This window comes from Anastrepha ludens, chromosome 4 (assembly GCF_028408465.1).
Source record: "Anastrepha ludens isolate Willacy chromosome 4, idAnaLude1.1, whole genome shotgun sequence".
NCBI lineage: Eukaryota > Metazoa > Arthropoda > Insecta > Diptera > Tephritidae > Anastrepha > Anastrepha ludens.
Genome location: NC_071500.1, coordinates 52,936,947 through 52,960,483, shown reverse-complemented (window position 1 = coordinate 52,960,483; position 23,537 = coordinate 52,936,947). Strand labels below are relative to the sequence as shown.

Below are 23,537 nucleotides of genomic sequence, written 5' to 3'. Positions count from 1 at the left end.
GGCGCTTGAGTGATCTTCTGAGGTTGATAAAATCACAGCACTCGAGCTTTGTGGGTGGGCTCACAGGACACTATCCGCGAGGTGCGCATGCTGTGAGACTTGAATTACTTCGAGTCCTTTTTGCGTCAGCTGAATGGAGATTGAGGTGGAATCATCTTAGCACCTTCTCCTTAGCCGCCCTGCTCTCACGGGGCTAAGATTTAGGCATCTGGCCTCTTACTTCTTTGCTACGCCTACTGATATAGCAGGCCGTGACATTAAAAATTTGATGAAATTCATCAGTAGCATATAGCGGCTGACGCAAACGCAGCACAGTCATCGTTCATAATCCACACACTCTAAACCCATCCTCCTAACCATCTCACCCCCACCTCTCTCCGCCCTCTCCTTTCATCCCATCGGTCTTCCTTCACAATGGTATCACAAAGGATTAATTAGAATTCTTCGTTTAAATGTACCCACTTCTTGAGCAACCATTTTAACCTAATCTAATCTAACCTAGGTGTTCGCTTAGGAGGGGGTGCTTTGTACGCAGAGGCCTTAGAACCAAAAGTTCGCTCTATGCAGCAAAAATTTCCATACTACAACTTTCTTCTTTTTATCTATGGAGTATTTTTGTATGAAAACCATCCCAAAAATGAGATTATTTCAAGGGGCACAACAAACAGTACCATATATGTATACCAGAGTTTTTCGTCACAGCATAGTTTGTTATGTGGAGATTTCACTGTAAACATTTGTTATTACTTTTCAAATCCATATGGATTGGTTGTAGCAGCATAATTTAGTACCAGAATATTTATGAATTTTTAGCGCATTTCAGCAACATTATCAAATATAAGCTAAGAAGTCACATTAAATTTTTTATCTAGAAAACTTAAACTAACTAAACCTAAACAAACGATTTTTCAAACAATTTAAACAAATTAGTTGTATATGAACGAAATTTTAGCTTAGCATAAAAAATATGAAAAGCACTAAATTACTGAGTATAAGACAAGCCGATATTATTTAATCATTCACAGCTGAAACTAAAAAACTACGCTTGCGCTCACATAATTAAAGTGACTTAAGACAATATTTATATTTTTATATTTATATTCGTAATATTTTTCATGGTACGTTTTTCTATTAATTTGTTATAAAAATATAGTTCATTGCAGCACAAAAAAAACCTTATAAATCAAAGTACCAAACTCTATACGAAATTTACAAAAATTTAACAAATTTTCAAAAATTATATTCGAAATTTGTATCGTCGATATCTGAATTTTTTGTTATATAGTTTTTTAGTCAATTCAACTTTGGTACAATACAAATATAAATTTTTAGTCGCTTTTTTTTTGCTTACGGTGATGGCAATTTTCTTCCAGATTAAGCGCATGTTCTGAAATCTTTTATTAAAAAAAAACAATCTTTTGCTTAAAAAATCAAAACGTTTTTTGAGCAACTTGTAATTTACACTTTATTGTTCTAAAATTGAATGAGCTATTAATCTGCATAGCCAGAACTTTTCTGGCTACTGGTACTGAAGTTGAAAATTTGTATAAAAATTGTTTGAAATTCGTTATATTTTTATAAATTTTGTACAGAGCAATCACAGTTCCAAGTTTTACCAGGTTTTCGTTATGCAATGTAATATATTTTGGAAAAAAATTAACGGAAAAAGTTTGCGTGAAAAATATTACGTATGTATATTATATAAAGCTAAAGTAATTTAATTGTGTGAACACAAGCACATAGGCGTTTTTCTTTTTTAACATAGACAAAAACTAAAAATACAAAAAACTAAATTTGTAATTGTTAATAAAAATGTGTATAAAATTATTGTTATTTGAAACGTTTCACTTACTTTGCCAATGGAATGTGATCACGTTCACTATATGCGTCATACAAATACTCCCTGAAAATTGGTAGTTGCAAAATTTAATCATACATAGGACACAAACAATATGAAAACAGCATGCAAGAGGGCACACATACAAATGAATTAATGAAAACAGAATGAATAAACGAAATCAGGTTACGATTTGTTTATTTTAAATAAAGAAAGTTAAATAAAAAATTAATAAACGAAATAATGTTAATGGATTAAATTGATTTTTGTATTTGAAAAAATTATGAAATTAATGAACGGTGAAAGTTTTATAATTGGAACACATTTTACAAGCTAAACGAAAACCCATTATTGTGAAATTATATTTCCACGGAATAGAATTAGTAAACATTCCTAGCGAGTCGTTCGCTCGAGACGATCATAAACATACTTTTAGAAAAGATTCAAAAACTGCATTACTTAAAGCAAAAATTTAATCATACTATTAAATATATGTAAAACATTGTCTATTCTTTTTCTATTAAATTTTACATTTACATTTTTTATTTTGATACAGGTGTCGCTGCCATTTAAGAAATTCATACACAAATTTTTTTCTTAACCCCTTGGGTAACGATTTTTTTATTTATTATATTTTACGTAAGAATTCATTTAATTCTAAAATATTAGTGAGATAAGATAACTTTAGGTAATAAGAATTGAAAAAACAAAACAATAATAATAAAAAACAAAACACAACAATCGATTAACTAAACTTTTCACCGAGTATTAGAGTTCATGCCCAAATGTACGTACCTAAGAATAACAGCTTTATCTACTTGAAAATCTTACTATATTGTAATTAAAGGTATTTCAAGAAGTTTTATACGCTCGTAGCCTATTTTCCCCGAACCTTTCACTGCAGGTAAGAGCCAAGAATGATAAAATGCAAAGATTGCCCCGATAAGTGTACACAAATTTTTCATTTGCGCCTCTGCGTCACAATATAAAAGCTGTACTCACGAGCTTTCAAATTCGCACACAATTTACATGAAATTCGGTTCTTACAATTACATTGACATTGACAATTTGAAATTGCGGTATTTTTGTTTACTACCTTTACTTGTCTAGAACGAGTAGTAGAGAAGTATTGCCGAGAAGTCCACTTAGTAGAAATCAACACACTAACCAGAGTGGAAAACCATATGAATCAGCCTTACACGATCTTGTTAGCAAAATTGAAGCCGGCCTGGAAGTTGACGAGTACACAGTGGGCGTGTTCACCGTGTTTGACTCAATATGTTCCTCTGCCGAACGGCACGGAATTAATCAAACCATTGTGAAGTGGATATATTTTCCATACTCTCTGATAGGCTGCTAAGCGCTGGTGGGATCAATGACGAACTAATTACCGTCGGGGCCAAGCAAAGATGTACCCAAGATTTCCGCTGTTAGATGCTTCGTCGTAGACTCTGCGCTGATGGAGATGCAGAAACTCGGATTTCATGTCCAAACATATGCGGACGATGTCTGTGCGTTAGCATAAGAAGGCTTTGCATGAAAGTTCAGAGAATTCTGGATAAAATCGACGACTGGTGCATGAGACAAGGTCTTTTTGTCAACCCGAACAAAACTACGTTAGTTTTGTTCACGAGAAAAAGGAAATTGGACAGACTTAGTCTTCAGAAACTGACTTGGTAGAAACATGTTTCGGTGAATGTGGATCGCACATAAGGATTTTTCAACACCTGGGGTCTGAAACCTGCTGTGGTCCTGTGGTTTGGTGACGACGGACTATGGTAAAGTCCAGGGAGCTATCAAGCTGCAAACATTCAAAATCTTTTTTCTGAAGCAACAACACCATGCTACACTTAAGTTTGCGCTTTAAAGTGTTTTCAATAATTTAAAAAGTCATTCATACACATTAGCAAATTTTAAACTTAAAAGCCATGCTTTACTGGCAGAACTGAAACCTTTTTTTTTTTTTTGCTATTGTTCGCACAATTAGCAACCGCGCACTTCATACTTCGCGATAAATACTTCACCAATTAATTGGATTTTGTAACGCAGATAGAAACATATGTAACGGAAATTCGCATTGCACAATCTTTATTTCAGCATTCTTGGGTAAAGCTTGATTAAGATATCTGATAGCAGATGGCAGTATTTTTATATAGAGGTCATATGCTTTTGATTTGGTTTTTCAGCATTTATTTCCAATAAACACTTACTTCATTTATTACACTGGAAAAATATTTACGATAAAAATAAGGGAAACGATATAATTTTATGTGCGAACATTCTATCACAAAAAAGGTTAATAATGTTCTCCTTTACACTCGTAAGTTTTTCAATGGATGCGCCTGAAAGTATTCTGTAAATTTGCATATGAAAGTATGGCTATAACCAGAGAATGTTAATGCAATGAGAGGGTGCAAATGTTAAAAGAGCTTTTTTCGAGTTCTAATTTGTAGATTCATAATAAGGTCATTTCAAATTCAACTTTCCTCACGAGTGGCGAATTGCAGATATTTACCACGCGAGTGACGCGAGTGGAGGGTTTCTATATTTACTTACCACGCTAGGACAGCAATTCAGATTTTTTCTGCGTTTACCAGACTACTGAGGAAGTTCATAAGATTTTTCGGCACACTACTAAGGAAATCGAAGCAAATAAATTTGCGATTAAGAAGGCCGCGCGGCAGTTAGTTTGTGGTGCAGAAGCTAAAGTCGGCGGAATTATTCGTTTTGTTTTTTGGCACGTATATAATTCAGGTTCAAGTCCTGAAGTCATATTTTTTTTCTTGCACATTTTTTTTTACAATTCAAACCAGGAAAGTTTGGTAAAATTTTTGAGTTTATTTTAATTAAAATTTCTTTAAAATACTGTTTTTTTTTGTATTTTATAAATGGAAATTTCTTTTCGGTATAAAATAGTTCATAATGGATATGACCTGATTTTTATATAAATCAATCAAAACAGAAAATATGTACATATGTCTATAATCTATTCCATCAAATCCAAATTATATTGATGAGAAAATATCATTCTAATATCTGTCCAGAAAGCCAAACGCGCAAACACACATACACATGCATATAATTACGCATACAAACTTTCAACTAACGCAGAATATGTGCATATAAAACTGCGAATCGAATAGATGAGTGATTTAGAAAATTTTATTAATAATTGTAGTTTAGCGCAATCGTGAAAGACGTGTCGTGTATGCGGTACATAGTCCCATATTTGACTCAGGTTCAAGTCCTGTACCCACTTTTCTTTGTTCGATATTTTTATTTCATTTTTTATATTTGGTTTAATTAGAATTGATTTAAAATAGTGTATTCAGCTTTTCTAATACATGTTTTTTATAAATTTATTTTCTATGTAACATTATTAATACTTCATTTGAATTAATTTATATGTAAAACAGCCATAAAGGCAATCATATGAATATGCATTCCTATATTTAATCTCTTCAGTCAAATCTGAACTACTTACATACACATATTGATGAGAAAATATTCTAATATCCATGGATGCATCCAGAAAGCCAAACGCGCATACACGCATATGTATACAAATATATACAAACCTTCAACGAACGCAAAATGTATGCATATAAAAAACAACAACTGCGACCGTCTTCTTGTCGTCAGTGAAAAGATGGGATATGTATACCCTATGAGCAAAAAGAACCGGGAAGGTGATGTTTACTGTTTTCTTCGATTGCCAAGGCATAGTCCACCATGAGTACCTTCCATCGGGCCAGACAGTCAATAAAGAATATTATTTATCCGTTTTGAAACCTTAGAGAGATGCTGTGTGTTGCAAACCGCCGGAAATGTGAGCAAACAATTCTCAGATTTTGCATGATGATAACGCGCCATCGCACTGATCAAAGAGAATACAAATCGGCCTGCCGGGGGTGTTTGGAGGACTGGGTTAAACGTTGGCACATGTGTGTTGCTTCAGACGGGTCATATTTTGAAGGAGATACTATAAATTTGCCTTAAATTTAGCTCTGTTTTGTTTAATTTAAACATTCCCGGTACTTTCTGATCATAAGGTACATATATGCGGCTTTGCGGACAGCAATGTGTGATTCGCTGGAAGTCGCATTAACTCGCGACTGTCGCACAGTTAGAATACATATTTACATACATATAAGGGTGCATACATACATACGGAGCCGCGGCCACTCGACATGACAAAAATTTAAGATTTATCAAATATTGGCAAATAATTCCACGCGAAATATTCCAATATTGACTATTTTCGAATGGTCGCGAAAATTGGCATATGGGCGGCTCGTTTTATGAATGAAATTGAAATATGAGCTCTAACTTATGAATGAACTTTTTGTTTTTGTTCTAAATTGTCAGCGCCGTCGCTGATAGAATCATGGCAGCTGCGACTGCGTCTACGAATGCATTTTTGAGAAATGTGTTGTGTGTTGAGGTGAAAGATGTGTGGTGTTTCTAATTTTTGTGTGGGCAAAAGTCAGTGAGGTGTGTATAAACTCGGTGTGCTAAATTACCTTATTACAAATCTTTCAAATCTCAATTGTACTAAAAAAAGCTGACAGTAACATTTGCACCTTCTCATTGCATTAACATTCTCTGCTTATACTGCTGCTTTACAATTTGATTTATCGTGTTTTTAGCTAATTTTTAAGCATCTACATATATACTAATAAGACACTTGTTTATAATTATTATGTCATACATTGTGTAAAATAAGTACCCGGAATTTAAAAAAAAAACACATTTTTTCATATTATTCATCATTATTTGTTGGATCGCCTTCAAAATAGGCTCCTTTTGAGCCGATACAAATATTCCAACGAACAACCCAGTCATCCATGGCCCGCTGGTAGGCCGGCGCCGGGATGGCTTTCAGCTCCTTTAGCGAATTTTTTTTAATGTCTTCAATCGACTCAAAACGCCTTCCCCGAAGTGGCAATTTTAGTTTTGGGAAGAGAAAAAAGTCACAGGGTGCGAGATCTGGCGAATACGGTGGCTGTTCGATAGTATTTATTAAGTTTTTGGTCTTGTATTCGCGTACAATCAAGGCTCGGTGCGATGGCGCGTTGTCGTCGTGCAGAATCCACGAATTGTCCTTCCACAATTCGGGCCGTTTACGGCGAATGGCTTCACGTAAACGCCTTAAAACGGATAAATAATATTCCTTATTAACCGTTTGGCCCTCTGGAAGGAACTCAGAGTGCACCACGCCTTGGTAATCAAAGAAAACCGTGAGCATAACCTTCACTTTTGACCGGCTTTGGCGTGGTTTTTTTGGATACGGCTCGTTCTCGAAGCGCCATTCAGACGATTGCTGACTGGTTTGCATATCGTACTCGTAGACCCATGTCTCATCACCAGTTATTATGCGTTTCATGAACGTAGGGTCCGTATTAGCTCGGGAAACCATGTCTTCAGAGACCTCCTTCCGATGCTCTTTTTGCAAAAAATTGAGTAAAATTCGCCAAGTAAACAAAAGATCAACTCACTTTGACTGCAGAATAAAACACACTAAGTAATAGATCCCGTTCTAATAAGGCTTGTGCATTCAAGGACATGTGTACCAACATGAAAAAACCAAATTTGAAGTGTCAGGTATTCCCGGGAGAGTTTAAATTATAAATTCCGGGTACTTATTTTACACAATGTATATTTTTGGTCTCTGCTTGCTCACATGCTTTTTCATATAAGGCCCAACATCGTCAAGCGGAAAATTTAAAAAAAATTAACGGAATTTTTTAGCAACTTCAAATGTGTCCTTTATTTTATTAAAAGAAGCTGCAAAACTCCATACCGAAAATTGTACCAGAAATTCTAATTAAAAACTGTGGAATTGTCATGAAAAAATTGTGTGCTTCTTTTTCTCTTTGCACAAAATTCAAAATTTGGGTTTATATTGTTTTTGTTAGACAAACAAAAAAAAAAAAAACGAACATTAAAAAAACAAAAACTGTTGAAACTATTGAGTTGCTATCATTTTGTCGTGGGCTGTAGATACGTTGTGGTATATTCTCTGTAGAGAATTTGGTAGATTAGGTAAGCGACAATGGGGCTCATATTTTTGTGTTACCAGTAAACCGGTTATTTTCAAATCGCACCATTCAATGTGACTTACTCCATTCCCATGGCAGCCGGTTCTACGTTACCGGAATGACTCGGGTTTTCTTTCCCGACCAAGGGCTGCCGCCCCAGTATACTAGCCCTGTCTAGTGTACCGTACTTTACCTTAAATCTCACGTCACAGGAGCAACTCATAGCAGCCAGTTTGCTCCAAATACTTCTCTTCCGGGCTGGCGTCGAACCCAACCCCGGACCTGAAGTATTCTACTGCTGCATTTGCCACAAACGGCTCCACCCGAACTCCACCTCGGTTAGGTGTAACCAGTGCAACGGGTGGTGCCATCTTAAGACCTGCTCAGGCCTTAAGACACACGGGAGTGGTCCACAAGGTATGTGGCCACGTGTTGCTCCCGCTCACAGGCGGCCCCCGCCTCCACGGCTACACTGCCCTCAGTGCCGGCACTTCACACCGCCGCCACTAATAACACCTCCACGGTAAGGAGCCCCCAAGAGCAACACAACTCCCTTTCAAACCCACAACCCTCCTGCTCCTACCCCAGTGCGGGGACAAACCAGCAGCTCTTGGTCCCCCGCACAGTCTGCTCCGTGTGTCAGACCGTAGTGCCTCGGAACTTGTCAACAGTTCAATGCAATTCTTGCAGTGGCTGGTGCCATTTTCGGAGGTGCTCCGGCCTGCACACCACCCGTGAGTGGACACGTGACTACGTTGCCCCCTGCTGCAGAGCTCTGCACCCGCAACCGCCCCCAGAGGCGCGGCCACCAGACAACATCAGGCCACTACCTATTTTGCGGAATGCACAGCAGGACCAACGCAGACAACATCACGCATCCCTCACCCCCCGAATTACGACGACGCTCCCGCGAAGCTTCAAGCTTTTGCAACTGAACTGTAACGGACTAACGAGTAAGATTGACGAGATAGTCGACTTCATGAGTCGGTTCGGAATTAAGATAGCTGCGGTCCAGGAGACAAAACTGCACGCTAGCTCTCCCCTGATTACCAGGGACGGCTATAACGTGCACCGAAAGGACCGCGAGCGAGACAACGGTGGTGGCCTAGCGTTCATAGTACACCATTCAGTGCAGTATCGTCTTATTGATGAAGGCATCGACCGCAGGGACAGCACCTTAGAACGTCAAGGTATAGCTGTCCGGTCAGGCGATGCTGAGCTCGAAATTTATAATATTTACATACCCCCTGTCACCTGCTGCCCGGCAGGATATCTCCCCGATATTGGTGCGCTCATCAGGGGAGAAAACCGATTGGTAGTAGGTGACTTTAACGCGCATCACGATCTTTGGCATTCAAGCCTGCCAAATGATCGTAGAGGACAGCTATTGGCAGAGCAGATAGACGATTCGACGTTCAGCACTGTAAACGACGACGCCCCCACTAGGGTAGTGGGCAATTGCAGCAGCTCGCCTGACATAACAATTGCTAGCGCAGGTCTGATAATATAAATAGCATAACCTGGCGACCTATGCTATCGCTTGCATCAGACCACTTGCCCATTATCATCTCGATCGAGAGACCTGCCGACTTTGTTTCCGCGGATCACCGGTCATACATCAACTTTAACAAAGCTGATTGGACCAGATTCGCGGAATTTACCGAGAACATCTTCGCAGCCCTACCCACTCCCACCGATGTGCGCGCAGGCGAACGCGCACTCCGCAAGGCGATCACAGCCGCCGCGGCTCGCTTCATACCCGCTGGACGGATCCGGGAGTTACGTCCCAATTTCCCAGCTGAAGCAGCCGTTATGGCAAACGAGCGTGACCGTCTACGCCAGGCCGATCCCGGGGATTCTCGAATAAAGGATCTCAATTCGGAGATCCGGCAACTGGTCACCCAACATAAGCGGACCAAATGGGTAGAGCATCTGAAGTCCTGTAACTTCACCTCTAGTGTGAGCAAGCTCTGGTCCACCGTAAGGTCCCTGTCGAACCCGACGAAGCACAATGACAAGGTAGATATCACCTTCAACGGTCGTACTTCGTCGGACCCGAAGAGATGCGCGAGCTATTTTAGCCGGCAATTTATACTGCATCCTCCGGTCGACAGATCCAAACGTTGTGCCACCAGACGGTTGCACAAACTGCCCTACAACAGTGCACCGCTTGCTTTCACCAGTGACGAGGTTCAGGGGGCCATCAAACGAATGAAACCATCAAAGGCCATTGGCCCCGACGGACTAAACATGCTGATGCTGAAAAAACTGGGTCCATTGGGAGTAGAATACCTCACAAAGGTCTTCAATCTGTCCATGGCCACTCTCATTATTCCTGATAAGTGGAAATTGGGGAGAGTGGTCCCACTACTGAAGCCTGGGAAACCCGCCAACCAAGGGGAGTCTTATCGTCCGATAACTCTCCTTTCCCCAGTAGTGAAGACACTTGAAGCCCTTCTACTCCCACTCCTCACACAACACCTGACTCCAGCCCCACACCAGCATGGTTTCCGTAGAGTGCACAGCACCACCACGGCACTCACCGTCATAAACACCCAGGTAAACCGCGGACTTAACCAAAACCGCCCTTGCGAGAGGACTGTCCTATTAGCGTTGGACTTACAAAAGGCTTTCGATACAGTCAGCCACGCCACGCTACTAGATGACATTTTACAGTCGACACTCCCGCCAGGGCTGAAGAGGTGGGCCGCGAACTACCTGAGTGGTCGTCACTCGTCGGTGATATTTCGAGACCAAACCTCCAAACAGAGAAAAATAAAGCAAGGAGTACCGCAGGGTGGTGTCCTTTCACCCTTGCTTTTTAATTTCTACATTTCGAAACTCCCCCAGCCACCAGAGGGAGTCTCACTGGTCTCATACGCCGACGACTGCTCGATAATGGCGTCGGGCAATGACATTGATGGTCTATGCTCTAAGATAAACGACTACCTCGCCCGCCTTTCTCGCTTCTTCACTGCGAGAAACTTAAAACTTTCTCCCACTAAATCCACGGCGACCCTTTTTACAACCTGGACAAAGGAGGTCAAGCTGCCACTTCAGGTGCACGTCGACGACACACCAATACCGACGGTTAATAACCCCAGAATTCTGGGAGTCACCTTCGACAGCTTGCTCTCCTTCTCCGCGCACACAACCGCTATTGCAACGAGAGTACAGAATCGCAACAAGGTCCTCAAGTCGCTTGCCGGCAGCACTTGGGGCAAAGACAAAGAAATGTTGCTGTCGACTTTCAAAGCAATAGGCCGACCGGTTCTCAACTATGCCGCGCCTGTCTGGTCGCCTGGAACCAGTGATACGCAGTGGACGAAGCTACAGACCTGCCAGAATACTGCCATTAGGACCGCGACAGGATGTCTCCTGATGTCCCCAATACAACACCTACACGATGAGGCTAACATGCTCCCGGTTAAGGAGCACAACAAAATGCTCGGCAAGCAGTTTCTGCTAGGGTGTCACCGCAGGCCTCACCCATGCAGACACCTGCTCCAGCCCGAGCCACCTCCTAGGCACATCAGGAGACACTTCCTCAATTACGTGGACGAGATCCTGGACAAAACAGACAGACCACTCCAGGATCAGACAGTATACAGACAGACCATTAACGACATCCATCGGGAGACCCTTACCACCTTCCTAAGCTCCCGACCCCCGAATGCCGTTATCGGAGTCCAACCGCCACCTATCGCAGAAGAAGAGCTCCAGCTTCCCCGAGAGTCCCGCGTAATCCTGGCTCAATTGCGTTCTGGATACTGTAGCAGGTTAAACTCCTACCTATCCAGAATCGACCCCGACATACTAAACATATGTCCAGCATGTGAAGGCACCCCGCACGACACTAACCACCTTTTCACATGCCCCAACAAACCCACTCATCTAACACCCCTCTCCCTCTGGACCCAACCCGTCGAAACAGCCAGTTTCCTGGGCCTACCGTTAGATGAGCTAGACGAAGACGACCGGTAATTTACACAACACTGACAGGGCAAAGATACTGCTACAACAACAACAACAACAACTTACGAAGCTCAATAAACTATGCATACTTGCTAGATCTAGATCTACTAAACATTCACTAGTATGCTAGACATCGGTGTCTCTTCGTTTATATCGATCAGACAAGACAGAGTACTGTTTTTGTATCGACTACCAAGATGGCGGTGGGGCGATCACCATGTATTAGCAATTTGACACATTCTACATCCAATTTTTGCTTGACTTGCTTTGTTAGATATTTGAATCTTCGACGAAAACTTAGATGAGTCAGTGCCTTCAAGAAGATAGGAGGATGCCTACACAGTAAGCAGTGTTGACCATGTTTTCCTCTCTAGTCCGTACACAGAGATATCTCCGTGATCAGAGACTCATTGTAGATTCCATGTCAGCAGGGTTGGGCATAGTGCACTAAATAATTAGTGCAATAAGCGGATTTAGTGATTTGAAGATTTTGTGATAACGAAACCCTTATTTTAACTACCACTAAAAAGTTGGTGGAAGTGCAATTTAGTGGTAGTGCAAAATGCCCACCCCATTCTGGCAGAATAAATGGGAAAAGGTCATTCAGTTGCGTTACAGGTTATGAGCTAAGGCGTGACTTCTTTTATTGTTGTCAGTTCAGCTTGAAACAGGCTGCAGTGGTCAGATAGACGAACACTTAGATTTGGTGAGACATAATTTTAGAACTAACCTGTCGTTTTGCCTAGAGAAATTTTTAGCAAAAAACCGGCATGTATATGTGTTTCGCCTTCCTAGAAGAATCACATATCTTAAATCGGAATTGTCTGCCATAACCTAGACGTCAATTGAGGCAATCTGAGAGAGGTATGTGTAATTAACCCATATATTCTTTATTCTAATTATTATTAATATATTGAATAATCAATATGTATACTTTAATTGTATGAGCGCTAAAATTGTAGGGGAAAATGGGGAGTTGTGAGACACGGGGAGTTGTGAGACATTGTTACCTTTCGGCATTATTCATTTGTTTACATTCGATTTTAAGTGTCAACAAGTGTTCTCGATGCGATCTCACTTTTCAGCTAGCATTGGTCATATTTACACGCATTCGACGCGTCTCTCCAGTTACTGTGTTTTGGAACTTCTCGGTAAGTTTTTCTCATCATTTGTTTTGCGATACATTCGATCAGTTGTTGAAGCAAATTGCAAATGTTAATATATAAAAATTATTAATTGTCCTATTAGCTTTGAATTTACACATTCACTTGGGCATGAACGTTCGATGTGTTTATGACTACGCGGCCATTTATAAAAAAAACGATTTGGGGAGTTGTAAGACAACAAATGTGGGGAGTTGTGAGACACCGTTTTTTTCGACGTTTTAACGCATCTTTCATAAGACGTCGCAATATTCATGCATTGTTTGTATATATATCATGAAATTTTTGGGTTTATTGGCGCAATGCCGAAAAAGTTAAGCAGAAACAACTCCATTCATTGCAATGTATGCGATCGAGCTGTGCACCTAAAGTGTGCCAATTTACGAACTGGTTATTATACATGTTCTCACTGCGAATCATCAGGTTGATGGCATAGCATTTTTATACACTTTTTTATAACAATTGTCTTTTCATTTTTATTTTTCATCTTAATAAAGAACTAACAACTATATTAAAATAAGTCATTTTTATTGATTTAAACCATGGTGTCTCACAACTCCCCACATTTTTGTATTTTGTATTATATTTTATATTATTATATACAATTTTAATTTTAAGGAAAATTGTAGTTTTGTTAAATAGGCCATACCAATAGCTTCCAGTATTCATTGACTAAAGATTCCATCGTTGACATATGCAGAATATTAAGATTTTGAGTAATACGGGTCCAAAAACAAACCCGTCTCACAACTCCCCATTCTCCCCTACATATTTCAAAACTTCAATTTTTACTTGGGCCCAAATTTTGATGCTTATCACATTGAAACTATGTCATTAAAATCTTGCCCCAGACTAAGTAAAAACTACTTGAAGACTTATCAATTTACCACTCAATAAAATATGGCAAAAGAAGTAATATGGAAACTAAGCCCGTATAGTCTGTAGCTCATTTCAACTCCAACACTCTGACGCGCTTACGCTCAATTTTTGATTAATCGCTCTTCGAACTCAATGTTGGACCCTTAGATATTTACCTTTGTAAAATATATTTGCCATGAATATGTGACAAAAATCCCTAAACTATTATCATTAATTTTTACAACGCGGCAATGATGTTCGACTTCTTGTGGTGGAGATTTTTGCAACACCCCAACACTTTGTTCAATGAAGTATTAAAAATGTTAAAACTAACAAACCCTCAATTGAAAAAATGGTTTTTTTATAAATTAGTACAACATTTAAAAATAAGTTAACAAAATGTTAGTAAAAATAGAAGCATATTATTATGAACTATACAAAAATATAATATAATATTATAATTAATAGGCATTCTCTAAAAGACTATAGTAAGTTTGCACTTACGATTCAACTAGTGGGCCAGGATACGGATCAGACTTCTGGTATAAACTTGCTAATTTAACTGCCACCATCAACGTTGGCAAAAAGAGCACAACACATAATGCGGCACCAGCCCAGAAACCGTTCTATACAAAACGAAAATAAACAGTTTTAGTTAAAAATAAATTCTAAATAAATTGTAACTCCTTACCAATGGATCTACAATAGAATTGCACAATGCCACTATACCAGAGTCGTAGACGTTCGCTAACGGCGCACATAAGCCAACTTTTTTCTCCACTGCCTGCACAACCATCTTTAAATAATTCTCTATTTCACTTGCAAAATAGTGAGTCAAATTCTCAGCTGTAGCCTTAACAAACTGGCGACCCTCTACGCGGAAAAATGTTTGCGCACGTTCAATCTCATTGACCAGCAACGGTATGGATTCGTGGAATGGACGATCTTTATAGCGTAAGCTATGATCCAAATCATTCGCCAATCGAATAAGTTCCACTGATTGATTTTTCATTGGTATCACCCAATTCTGTTCGTATGTCTCCAAATGCAAGGCTTGATTACGCAGACTAACCTGTACATCTTTCATATCGTCACTACTGTCGATTTTCTTAGCTGTTTGGCGGAGCTCTTGAGCAATTTCAGTTAACGAATGTTTTGTTATTGTGTCGTTAAGATTGTCAATATATTGGGCGGAATCAAAGTTTTTCAATGCCGATTCGCTAAGGCTCAAAATACGTTGTTTGTCCTCAGGGCTTAGTATCATTACGTCGCTATCATCGAAGGAGATGCCATCTACTAAATCATCTAAGGTTTGATTTATTTTATATTGTGCTGGGTAATCATTAATTTCATGAATATCGATACGGTTGTGAATATGTAGCACCTCGTAAATTGTTTGATTGCGCTGACAAGCGGTGATCACATGTGAAATGCGTAAGGGCGGTAAACCACCAGAAGTCAGTTTGCCCTTCTGTTTGGGGGGATAAAGCACATTGTTTAAGTCGATAGAATTGTCAAGTTGAGCGAATATCTCATCGTTTTGAGGGTCCCTAGAAATTCAAAACATTATATGTAAATATTTGCATTTTGGGTAACTTATAAAAGGCATCGCTTACTTTAATGGAAGACATAAGCCTCGATAGGCTATCAGGCCGATCAAAAAATGTACCAAAGCTACTAAGGCAGCCAATGAAATAAACAGGAAAATCAATGCTACAGCCCTGTAAGGAAGCAAAACAACGTCAATCGTAAAGTGAAATATGTGTATATAGGTATGTATGAATAGATAAATAGGCTTATTGAAAGACTTACATCATCAAGAAACGCGAGCCGGAGCCCTTATTGCAGCAGTCATCTCCATAGCCGTCTGGGCGTTTGCCGCATATACCACATAACAATGCAGCCACTATACAAACCAAAATCTGGGGATGAAATACCGATTATTGTATAAGAATTACTCACTATTTGAGGATAATAACACTGTATAACATAAAAAAAAATACAAGGTCCTAGAACGGTTTATGATACGATGTATTATCTGTCATAATACCCTTTTAAAAGTTTCTGTCTGCGCTTTTTGTAAAAGGTGATCAACGTTTACGCGATTTTAGAATGAAAATATAGTATGTACATATAGACTATTGTCATAAAACATAGGCGCATATTTCTATACAGATATGTTGACACTTTTTTTGTACAGTCCCACATTTAGAATGCCACTATTATTTAGCGGCTTTGTCAACAATTCTCAATCAACAAGATTGAGAAAATTCATAAGGTTTTTCTTAAGTATGCTTTGCGGTCTTTACGATTTACTGAGCCTCTTCCAGCATATAATGCTCGTTTACTTCTTTTAAATCTCAAACCTGTAGAAAGTAGGAGTTCTGTTCGCTCCTTAACATTTGTATATGGCATTATTAATTGACTGTGCTCCCCTTTTGGGAAAAATAAACTTTAATGTACCAAGAAGAGAACTTCGGAATTCCTACGCTATTTATTTATAATAACACAATAATAATAAAGCCCTTCGGCAGGCAATGGCAAATCTCCGAGTGTCCTTCTGCCATGAAAAAGCTCCTCATAAAAAAACCATTTACGGTTCGGAGTCGGTTTAAAACTGTAGGTCCACACCACTAATAGAAGGAGGAGGAGCTCGGGCAAACACCCAAAATGGGTGTAATCGCCAATTATATATATACATATACATATATAATTTTTTCATCAACCTTCTAAAATCTTATAAACTTACAGCCCTATGTGTTTTTCTTCCGGCTACAAATGGCCGAGATGTCTCGGCCTTCTCCGCGCTATAGCGCTGCATTCAAGGAGATTCAAAGAGTGCATTGGAGTCTCCTGGAATTGGTCACAGAAACGACAAACATTTACTATAGTGGGCCATATCCCGATCATGTGCAGATGACTACGAAGCCTGCAATGGCCTGTGAGAATGCCTGTTATTATTGTTGTTGTTGTAGCAGTATACTTAACCCTGTCAGTGTAGTGTAAACCACCGGTTGTCTTCGTCTAGCTCATCTAACGGTAGGCCCAGGAAACTTGCTGTTTCAACAGATTGAGTCCAGAGGGCGAGGGGTTTTAGATGAGTGGGTTTGATGGGGCGTGTGAAAAAGTGGTTAGTGTCGTGCGGAGTGCCTTCACATGCTGGGCATATGTTTAGTATGTCGGGGTCATTCTCTATTTATCCTTGGGAAGAGTTAGAGACTTTTAAACCTGTTTTAGTTGTAACCCACTAGCAAGCATTTCGCTTGGCGTAGCCCCATAGTTTGGTGCCAGCTAACCTCCCTTAACCTTAGCTTCTCACTGCTAAGCTTCTCGCCGATGCGTCCGCTACTACGTTCCTAGTTGTACCCCTATGTCCTGGGACCCAAATTAGACGGATGCGATTGCTGCGTACTTAACAGATTCAGTTTCTGGATACACTCAAGCACAAATGAGGACTTAATTTCACAGGATGACAAAGCCTTGAATGCCGTCTCACTGTCGCTCAGAATGGCAATTCGTTCATTCCGGAAGTTCCTATCTAAGTTAATCTCTGCACATAAAAAAATAAATAAATAATTGGCTCACACACTTCTGTTAGGTGTGTGGCCGAGCTCCTCCTCCTATTTGTGGTGTGCGTCTTGATGTTGTCCCACAAATGGAGGGACCTACAGTTTCAAGCCGACTCCGAACGGCAGATATTTTTATGAGGAGCTTTTTCATGGCAGAAATACACTCGCAGGTTTGCCATTGCCTGCCGAGGGGCGACCGCTATTAGAAAAATGTTTTTATTAATTTTGCTTTCACCGAGATTCGAACCAACGACCTCTCTGTGAATTCCGAATGGTAATCACGCACCAACCCATTCGGCTACGGCGGCCGCCGTACATAGGCAGATGGAATTCAGCTCCGCTTGGAAAACTATCCATCGGCACAGAACGCTTTTTTTACCACATATTGCAGTGCTTATACCTGGAGTTTACTTTTAAATGCAGGTATACTCCAGTTTACCTTGTCGTCCAGTTCAATTCTGAACTTCTTTTCAAATTTGATAACTTTAGTCATAACATCTCTGGGTAGCTGAGTAAATTGTCAAAATAAAATTATTTAACAAATTTCATTAAAAAAACACTATATGGAGCGCCTTGTGCATACCGAAGGAACAAATGCATGCCTTATTAAATACCTACATTTGCACTCATCTTTTTGTCTTTATTTTGATTTTTACACAGTCCATTGCTTGTACGTTTGTATACTGCAGCTATCTAGTTCAAGATTCAAATATGATTAAAGTACGACGCCATTTGCAAAAATTATAAAGCTTCTCATAGGGTGATTAATTTTGCACCATATTATATTTGGATTCGTTCGAAATTGAATATTTTCAATTAACCCTTAAAATAATAGATAAGTGCAGAAACTTTACGTCAAACGCTTTTCTACTATATTCAAAGCATTTATAAGCCTGTTTTGTGTTTAGATTTCTTTCTTCCTTCAAATGGGCGAAAACGAAGCATATGTGAAAAAATGTCTCCACAGTAATCCACTTAAAATTGTTTAAGTGTTTGTTGTTAATCCACTTAAAATTGTTTAACATGTTTTATGCGTCATAAACTTTAAAAACGTTGTTAAACAAATATTATTTCTTGGTCTACTCTACCACATTCCATTGACGCAACCTCGTTAATTAAAATCAGTTGGCTTTGGCTGTACCGTATATTTGGAGCTTGACTTACCAGTAGTAATATAGAGCAAACTGCAATGCCAAAATAGAATCGATACGGTCCATATTCATCCAAATAATCATCCGCAACGCCGGTATACTTCTTAGTATTGTCTTTTATAACTAATGACAGTTTGTTAAGTTCCATTTTGATTTCATTTGAGGCGTGTTGGAAAGCATTTCCTTTAAAGGAAGACATAATATTATTGGAGGTTGAATTAGTTTTAAAGGTGGCACACAGATGGCGCTATTTATCACTTTATCGCGTTGGCAATACTGAATATATATTCATGACAAAGCCTCATCCCTAGGCTTTGTTTATCAGTATCTGTCATTTCGCTGAAGTATAAACAACGCAGTGCTTTCGTGTTCCGAGTATGTCAACTTTCGTGCCGTCGAAACGCAATTTGCGGGAAGCTTTGCTTTTCTGATTCAATTTGAAAAAAAATACAGCCCAAGCCCGTGAATTGCTGCAGGAGGCCTACCCAGACCATACTCCGTCGATTTCAACATGTGAGTACTGGTTTCGACGATTCAAAAGTGGAGATTTTCACACCGGAGACAAGGAGCGTCTTGGCCAGCTCAAAAAGTTCGAGGACGCGGAATTGGGGGAATTGGTAAACGAGGACTCGTGCCAAACCCAAGAAGAGCTTGCTGAATCATTGGGCGTTGATAAATCAACCGTTTGCAAGCGTCTAAAAGCGATGGGAATGATCCAAAAGCAAGGGCATTGGGTCCCGTACGAGTTGAAGCTGCGCGACGTCGAACGGCGATTTTTTAAGTGCAAATTGCTGATCGAGCGACAAAATCGGAAGGGTTTTTTGCATCGGGTGGTGACTGGCGACGAAAAATGGATCCACTACGATAACCCAAAACGCAAAAAATCATGGGGTTTGCCCGGCCACGCATCAACGTCGACGGCCAAGCAGAATATTCACGGCAAGAAAATCATGCTCTGCATTTGGTGGGATCAGGTCGGCGTCGTATATTTTGAGCTGCTCCAACCGGGCGAAACAATCACGGGGGATCGTTACCGACTGCAATTGATGCGTTTAAGCCGGGCATTGAAAGAAAAACGGCCGGAAACGGTAAAAAGGCACGACAAGGTTATTTTGCAACATGACAACGCTCGGCCGCATGTTGCTCAACCTGTCAAAAAATACCTTGGAACGCTTTGCTGGGAAGTATTACCCCACCCGCCGTATAGTCCAGACATAGCTCCCTCCGATTATCATTTGTTCCGGCATATGAGTCTCGATTTGGCGGACCAGCGGTTCTCCTCGTACGAGGCTACCAAAATATGGGTTGAATCATGGATAGCCAAGCAGCGGCCAGAATTTTGGAGAAACGGCATCCGGAAATTGCCCGAAAGATGGGCGAAAGTTGTAGCTAGCGATGGCCAATACTTCGAATAAAATATTTTGTACCGTTTTTTCACAATAAAGCCCCAAATCTTCGAAAAAAACCTTTAAAACTAATTCAACCTCCCATATATTATATAGTATTTCGAAAAAAGTCAAATTTCTTCTGAATATTTTTTAAAATATATTATTATAATAAATATATTATCATCTTCTTGACTCACCTGCTTTATTTATAGAGTCAATCACTTTTGGCGTATACTTGGCTATAGTCGTATTAAGATGTGCGCGCATTTGTTTGAGCATATCACGTCCACGCTTGCCAGCCGAAGCTATGTCCCTACTTATCAAATTATCCAAATTATCGATAATTTCTGTAACATCCGGTAGCTAAGAAAATTTCCATTATTAGTAAATAGTAAATAAATATAAATACATATGAATAAAAATTTATATGTACATGTGTCTATCAGTAGGTACTCATGTTGTTGAAAGTGCATTTATGTCTATATAAATAACATTAAATACAAATTTTTATATTAGTTTTTTGTTATTAAATTTTTTTACCTTGGGAAAATATCGGTCTACCATCTGATAGCATTTAAAAAGAAATATTAATTTTTTATATATTATTTTTGTTAATTTTGGCACAAGAGCATTTCCAAATCAAAAACAAAAAACATTTAAATGAAAAAATACTTTAAAAGAATTCTGTGGTCCAAAACAATAACCGCCAAAGTCAAAACCATGCTTTCGAGACACAGCATATTAAGTCAACATTTTTTTTTATTGTCGTAGTAACTTTATACAGAGCATTGCTAGAGAGGTAGAGCCTTCATGTGCATAAATAAACAGTTCACAAACAAATAGCAAATATGGATAACTCAATGGGGCAGATCGAGCTCTTCATCTGCAACGAGATGGTGGTTGGTCTCCGATAACAACGTTTAGGGGAGGAAAATGCAAGATTTTCATTCACTCTCGATCAAAGTCGTTTATGGCCTGACTTCAGCTAATAGCTTAATTAAGGGTTAAAAGGATTTAATGACAAATAACGAAGCTAAGCTCTGCTTCTCCCAAAGGATAAGGGGCTTTTTTGAGTTCTCAAATACAATGGGCAATTATACTTGATCATTTGGAAATTCGACGTCTTCATGACCTAATTTAACCAAATCCATCTTTAAACCGGAAATTTGGTGCGCTTCAGGTAAAAACTGTTAATCAAAATTGATCACAAATATATTCAATATATAAGGAAATACATTGTTTTTTTATTCATTCTTCAATAATTCTTCATTCAATTCAAAAATTCATTTTGTCATATTTTTAGAAGAGCTTAAGAGTTTTTTTTTTTCAATCTGAAATTTTTCACAAATATGTTTCCATTAATTTCCTATTGATTAAATGTATTTCTCAATATGTCTCACTGCATTTGCAACATTCTTAAATGCTACTGCGTTTCTTCATTCAAAAATATTTTTTCGCGGGAAAATTTAAAAATAGCGCTAAAATTTTTATTGTTACTTTGTGCCAGCTAGCGTCCAAACATCAGTATTTGATATTTGAGCTTGGCGGCACTTTTTCCTGAATTCGCATGAATTCAGTGTTAGCCAATTTTTTATAGCCATAGCTGAGGGTTGCGTTCGTAACTTTTCTACGACGGACTTAGTGTGTCTAATATAGGAAAAAGTGATTTGTTTTTACAATAACAAAAAAAGGAATGTCCTTATACATATTTCCATATGATTCCAACATTTATTCTGCTTACCTGGTCATAGTGTATACCGTTAGCGTCAAGCTTGCCGATCTCATATTTGTTGAGAACATCCTGACATGCTTTATTATTGCACTTCGTAAGCATAACCAACAAATCACGCTTAACACCACGCAGGCCTTTTACAAAAAAAGAAACAAATGTTTTTAATATACATAGATGTAAATAGATATGTGTGAATATGAATTTCGTCTAACTCGACAAGCAACTTACCATCACTCAATTGTGATGCATAAACACGCAACTCGTTGGTAATGGTTTTCATTTTTTGTAATTTTAATCTCAGCTGAGGCAGTTTTTCAAGAAAGTCTGTAAGGTAAATGAGCGAAACTGCCATGGATTTCTGTTCCAATTCCTTTATGATGAAATTTGATGTTTCTGCAAAAAATTTTATGATTATTTTTTCTCATGAATGTAATGAATTGTCAATTGTCAAGTGCTATATTTACCCCGCAAAATATTGTCCAACTGTATAGACAATTGTTTGTAATTTGTTATTAGAATATGATCGATTTGCTCAGATGAGGCTTCGAGGAATTTACGGGTATCGATACTGCCATCCCGCACACGATTTGTGCTATTCTCAATACCTTGTTGCATATAACTGTTCGTTGCAAATGTAACTATAACACCGAAACTAAAAACGAGTTGAGAAAGAAATAACAAGTGGAGAAAATTAACACTAATGAATATGCTTGCTATAATGTTTTATGAGGAATGTAAACCAATAAATGCTATACTATTCTTACACTTAAGCGTACTATTAAATATATGCACACAAATGTATGTGTAGGTAGGTATAAAGTATGTTTACAGTGCCTCGCGAAAGTAATCGGAATTTCACTTTTTTCGGATGAATCAAAATTTTTTTTTTTTTAATTTCAAAATAACTCTGGAATTCATCAATAGGGCACCGCTCGCACAGAGCTACAGTGGAAATCATCTCGGTTTATCTGATCATTGAGCTTATAGTGGAGCTTATATAAGCGAACAGATGTTTTTTCAATATGGGCTCATATACTATGTTTATGTTTCAATTAAACTCACTTATATTCAAAATGGGTTAATTAAACTCATATGAATAAAAAAAATTTTAAATGGAGTCATTAAGCCTACTCAGGTTAAATGCACACATTCTTGGAGGTAAGGAAACTTGTGTTGTTATTAAATCATACATATGTAGGTCGGTGATCCATAAAGTATTGGCGAAGATAGTCACAAAGGGAAAGTGGTGTTAGGTGGGTTGGGCATAAGTTGATTAGTGCGTGGATCTTTCGGATTTTATTCTCCATAAGCACGGATTTAACCTACTACAGTATCTATGACTTGATTGTGGTAGTAAGGTTTGCCAGCCGAATATCCGTATAGTCAAATTTTAAAAGGAACCTATATTTACGATTTTTTTTATGAAGAGCGAAAATTACCTAATGCACAAATATAGAAATAATCAAAGCTTTCATGACTATTTAGACCAAACTGATTGCAAGTGGTTATAAGATTAAATAGAATATTTTGTTCAGTTTTTCCTTGATTGGATTATTGCATTATTGGGAAAAAGAAATAATATGAAATGCCGAAAACTTTTGTGAGGTACTGTGTGTCTTGTTAAATGTTTAGAAACGTGTATTGCAACAAAAAAATACTCTACTTACAGTAAACCTGTTGCCAATATTATGAGCAAAAGACCCAAGAACACACGGCGGCAGGTGTCATGTTTCTTGTCGAACGGCTCCGAACGGCCACCACAAGCACCAGCGCAGCGACAGCAACAGAAGCATAAGCTATACAAATATAAAACAATTTTACTT

At 38.8% G+C, this 23,537-nt stretch overlaps 1 protein-coding gene across 5 annotated transcripts in view; it reads right to left on the bottom strand.

Annotated features, from left to right (window-relative positions):
- LOC128862363 (prominin-like protein) overlaps positions 1–23,537 on the bottom strand; it is a 54,865-nt gene that overhangs the window by 5,576 nt on the left and 25,752 nt on the right. For 4 of the 5 annotated variants that reach the window (XR_008454475.1, XM_054100940.1, XM_054100939.1 and 1 more), the window contains 11 exons: positions 23,382–23,510; positions 22,179–22,366; positions 21,943–22,107; positions 21,724–21,848; positions 20,180–20,345; positions 18,608–18,777; positions 15,687–15,796; positions 15,491–15,595; positions 14,566–15,424; positions 14,379–14,500; positions 1,853–1,903 (listed from right to left, as the gene is read on the bottom strand). Coding sequence is in view for 4 of the 5 variants with exons in the window: in XM_054100940.1 (XP_053956915.1) it covers positions 1,853–1,903; positions 14,379–14,500; positions 14,566–15,424; positions 15,491–15,595; positions 15,687–15,796; positions 18,608–18,777; positions 20,180–20,345; positions 21,724–21,848; positions 21,943–22,107; positions 22,179–22,366; positions 23,382–23,510 (2,190 nt within the window). In the remaining variant the exon portion in view is untranslated. The remainder of the gene's footprint in view (positions 1–1,852; positions 1,904–14,378; positions 14,501–14,565; positions 15,425–15,490; positions 15,596–15,686; positions 15,797–18,607; positions 18,778–20,179; positions 20,346–21,723; positions 21,849–21,942; positions 22,108–22,178; positions 22,367–23,381; positions 23,511–23,537) is intronic. The other variant, XM_054100942.1, reaches the window with a different exon arrangement.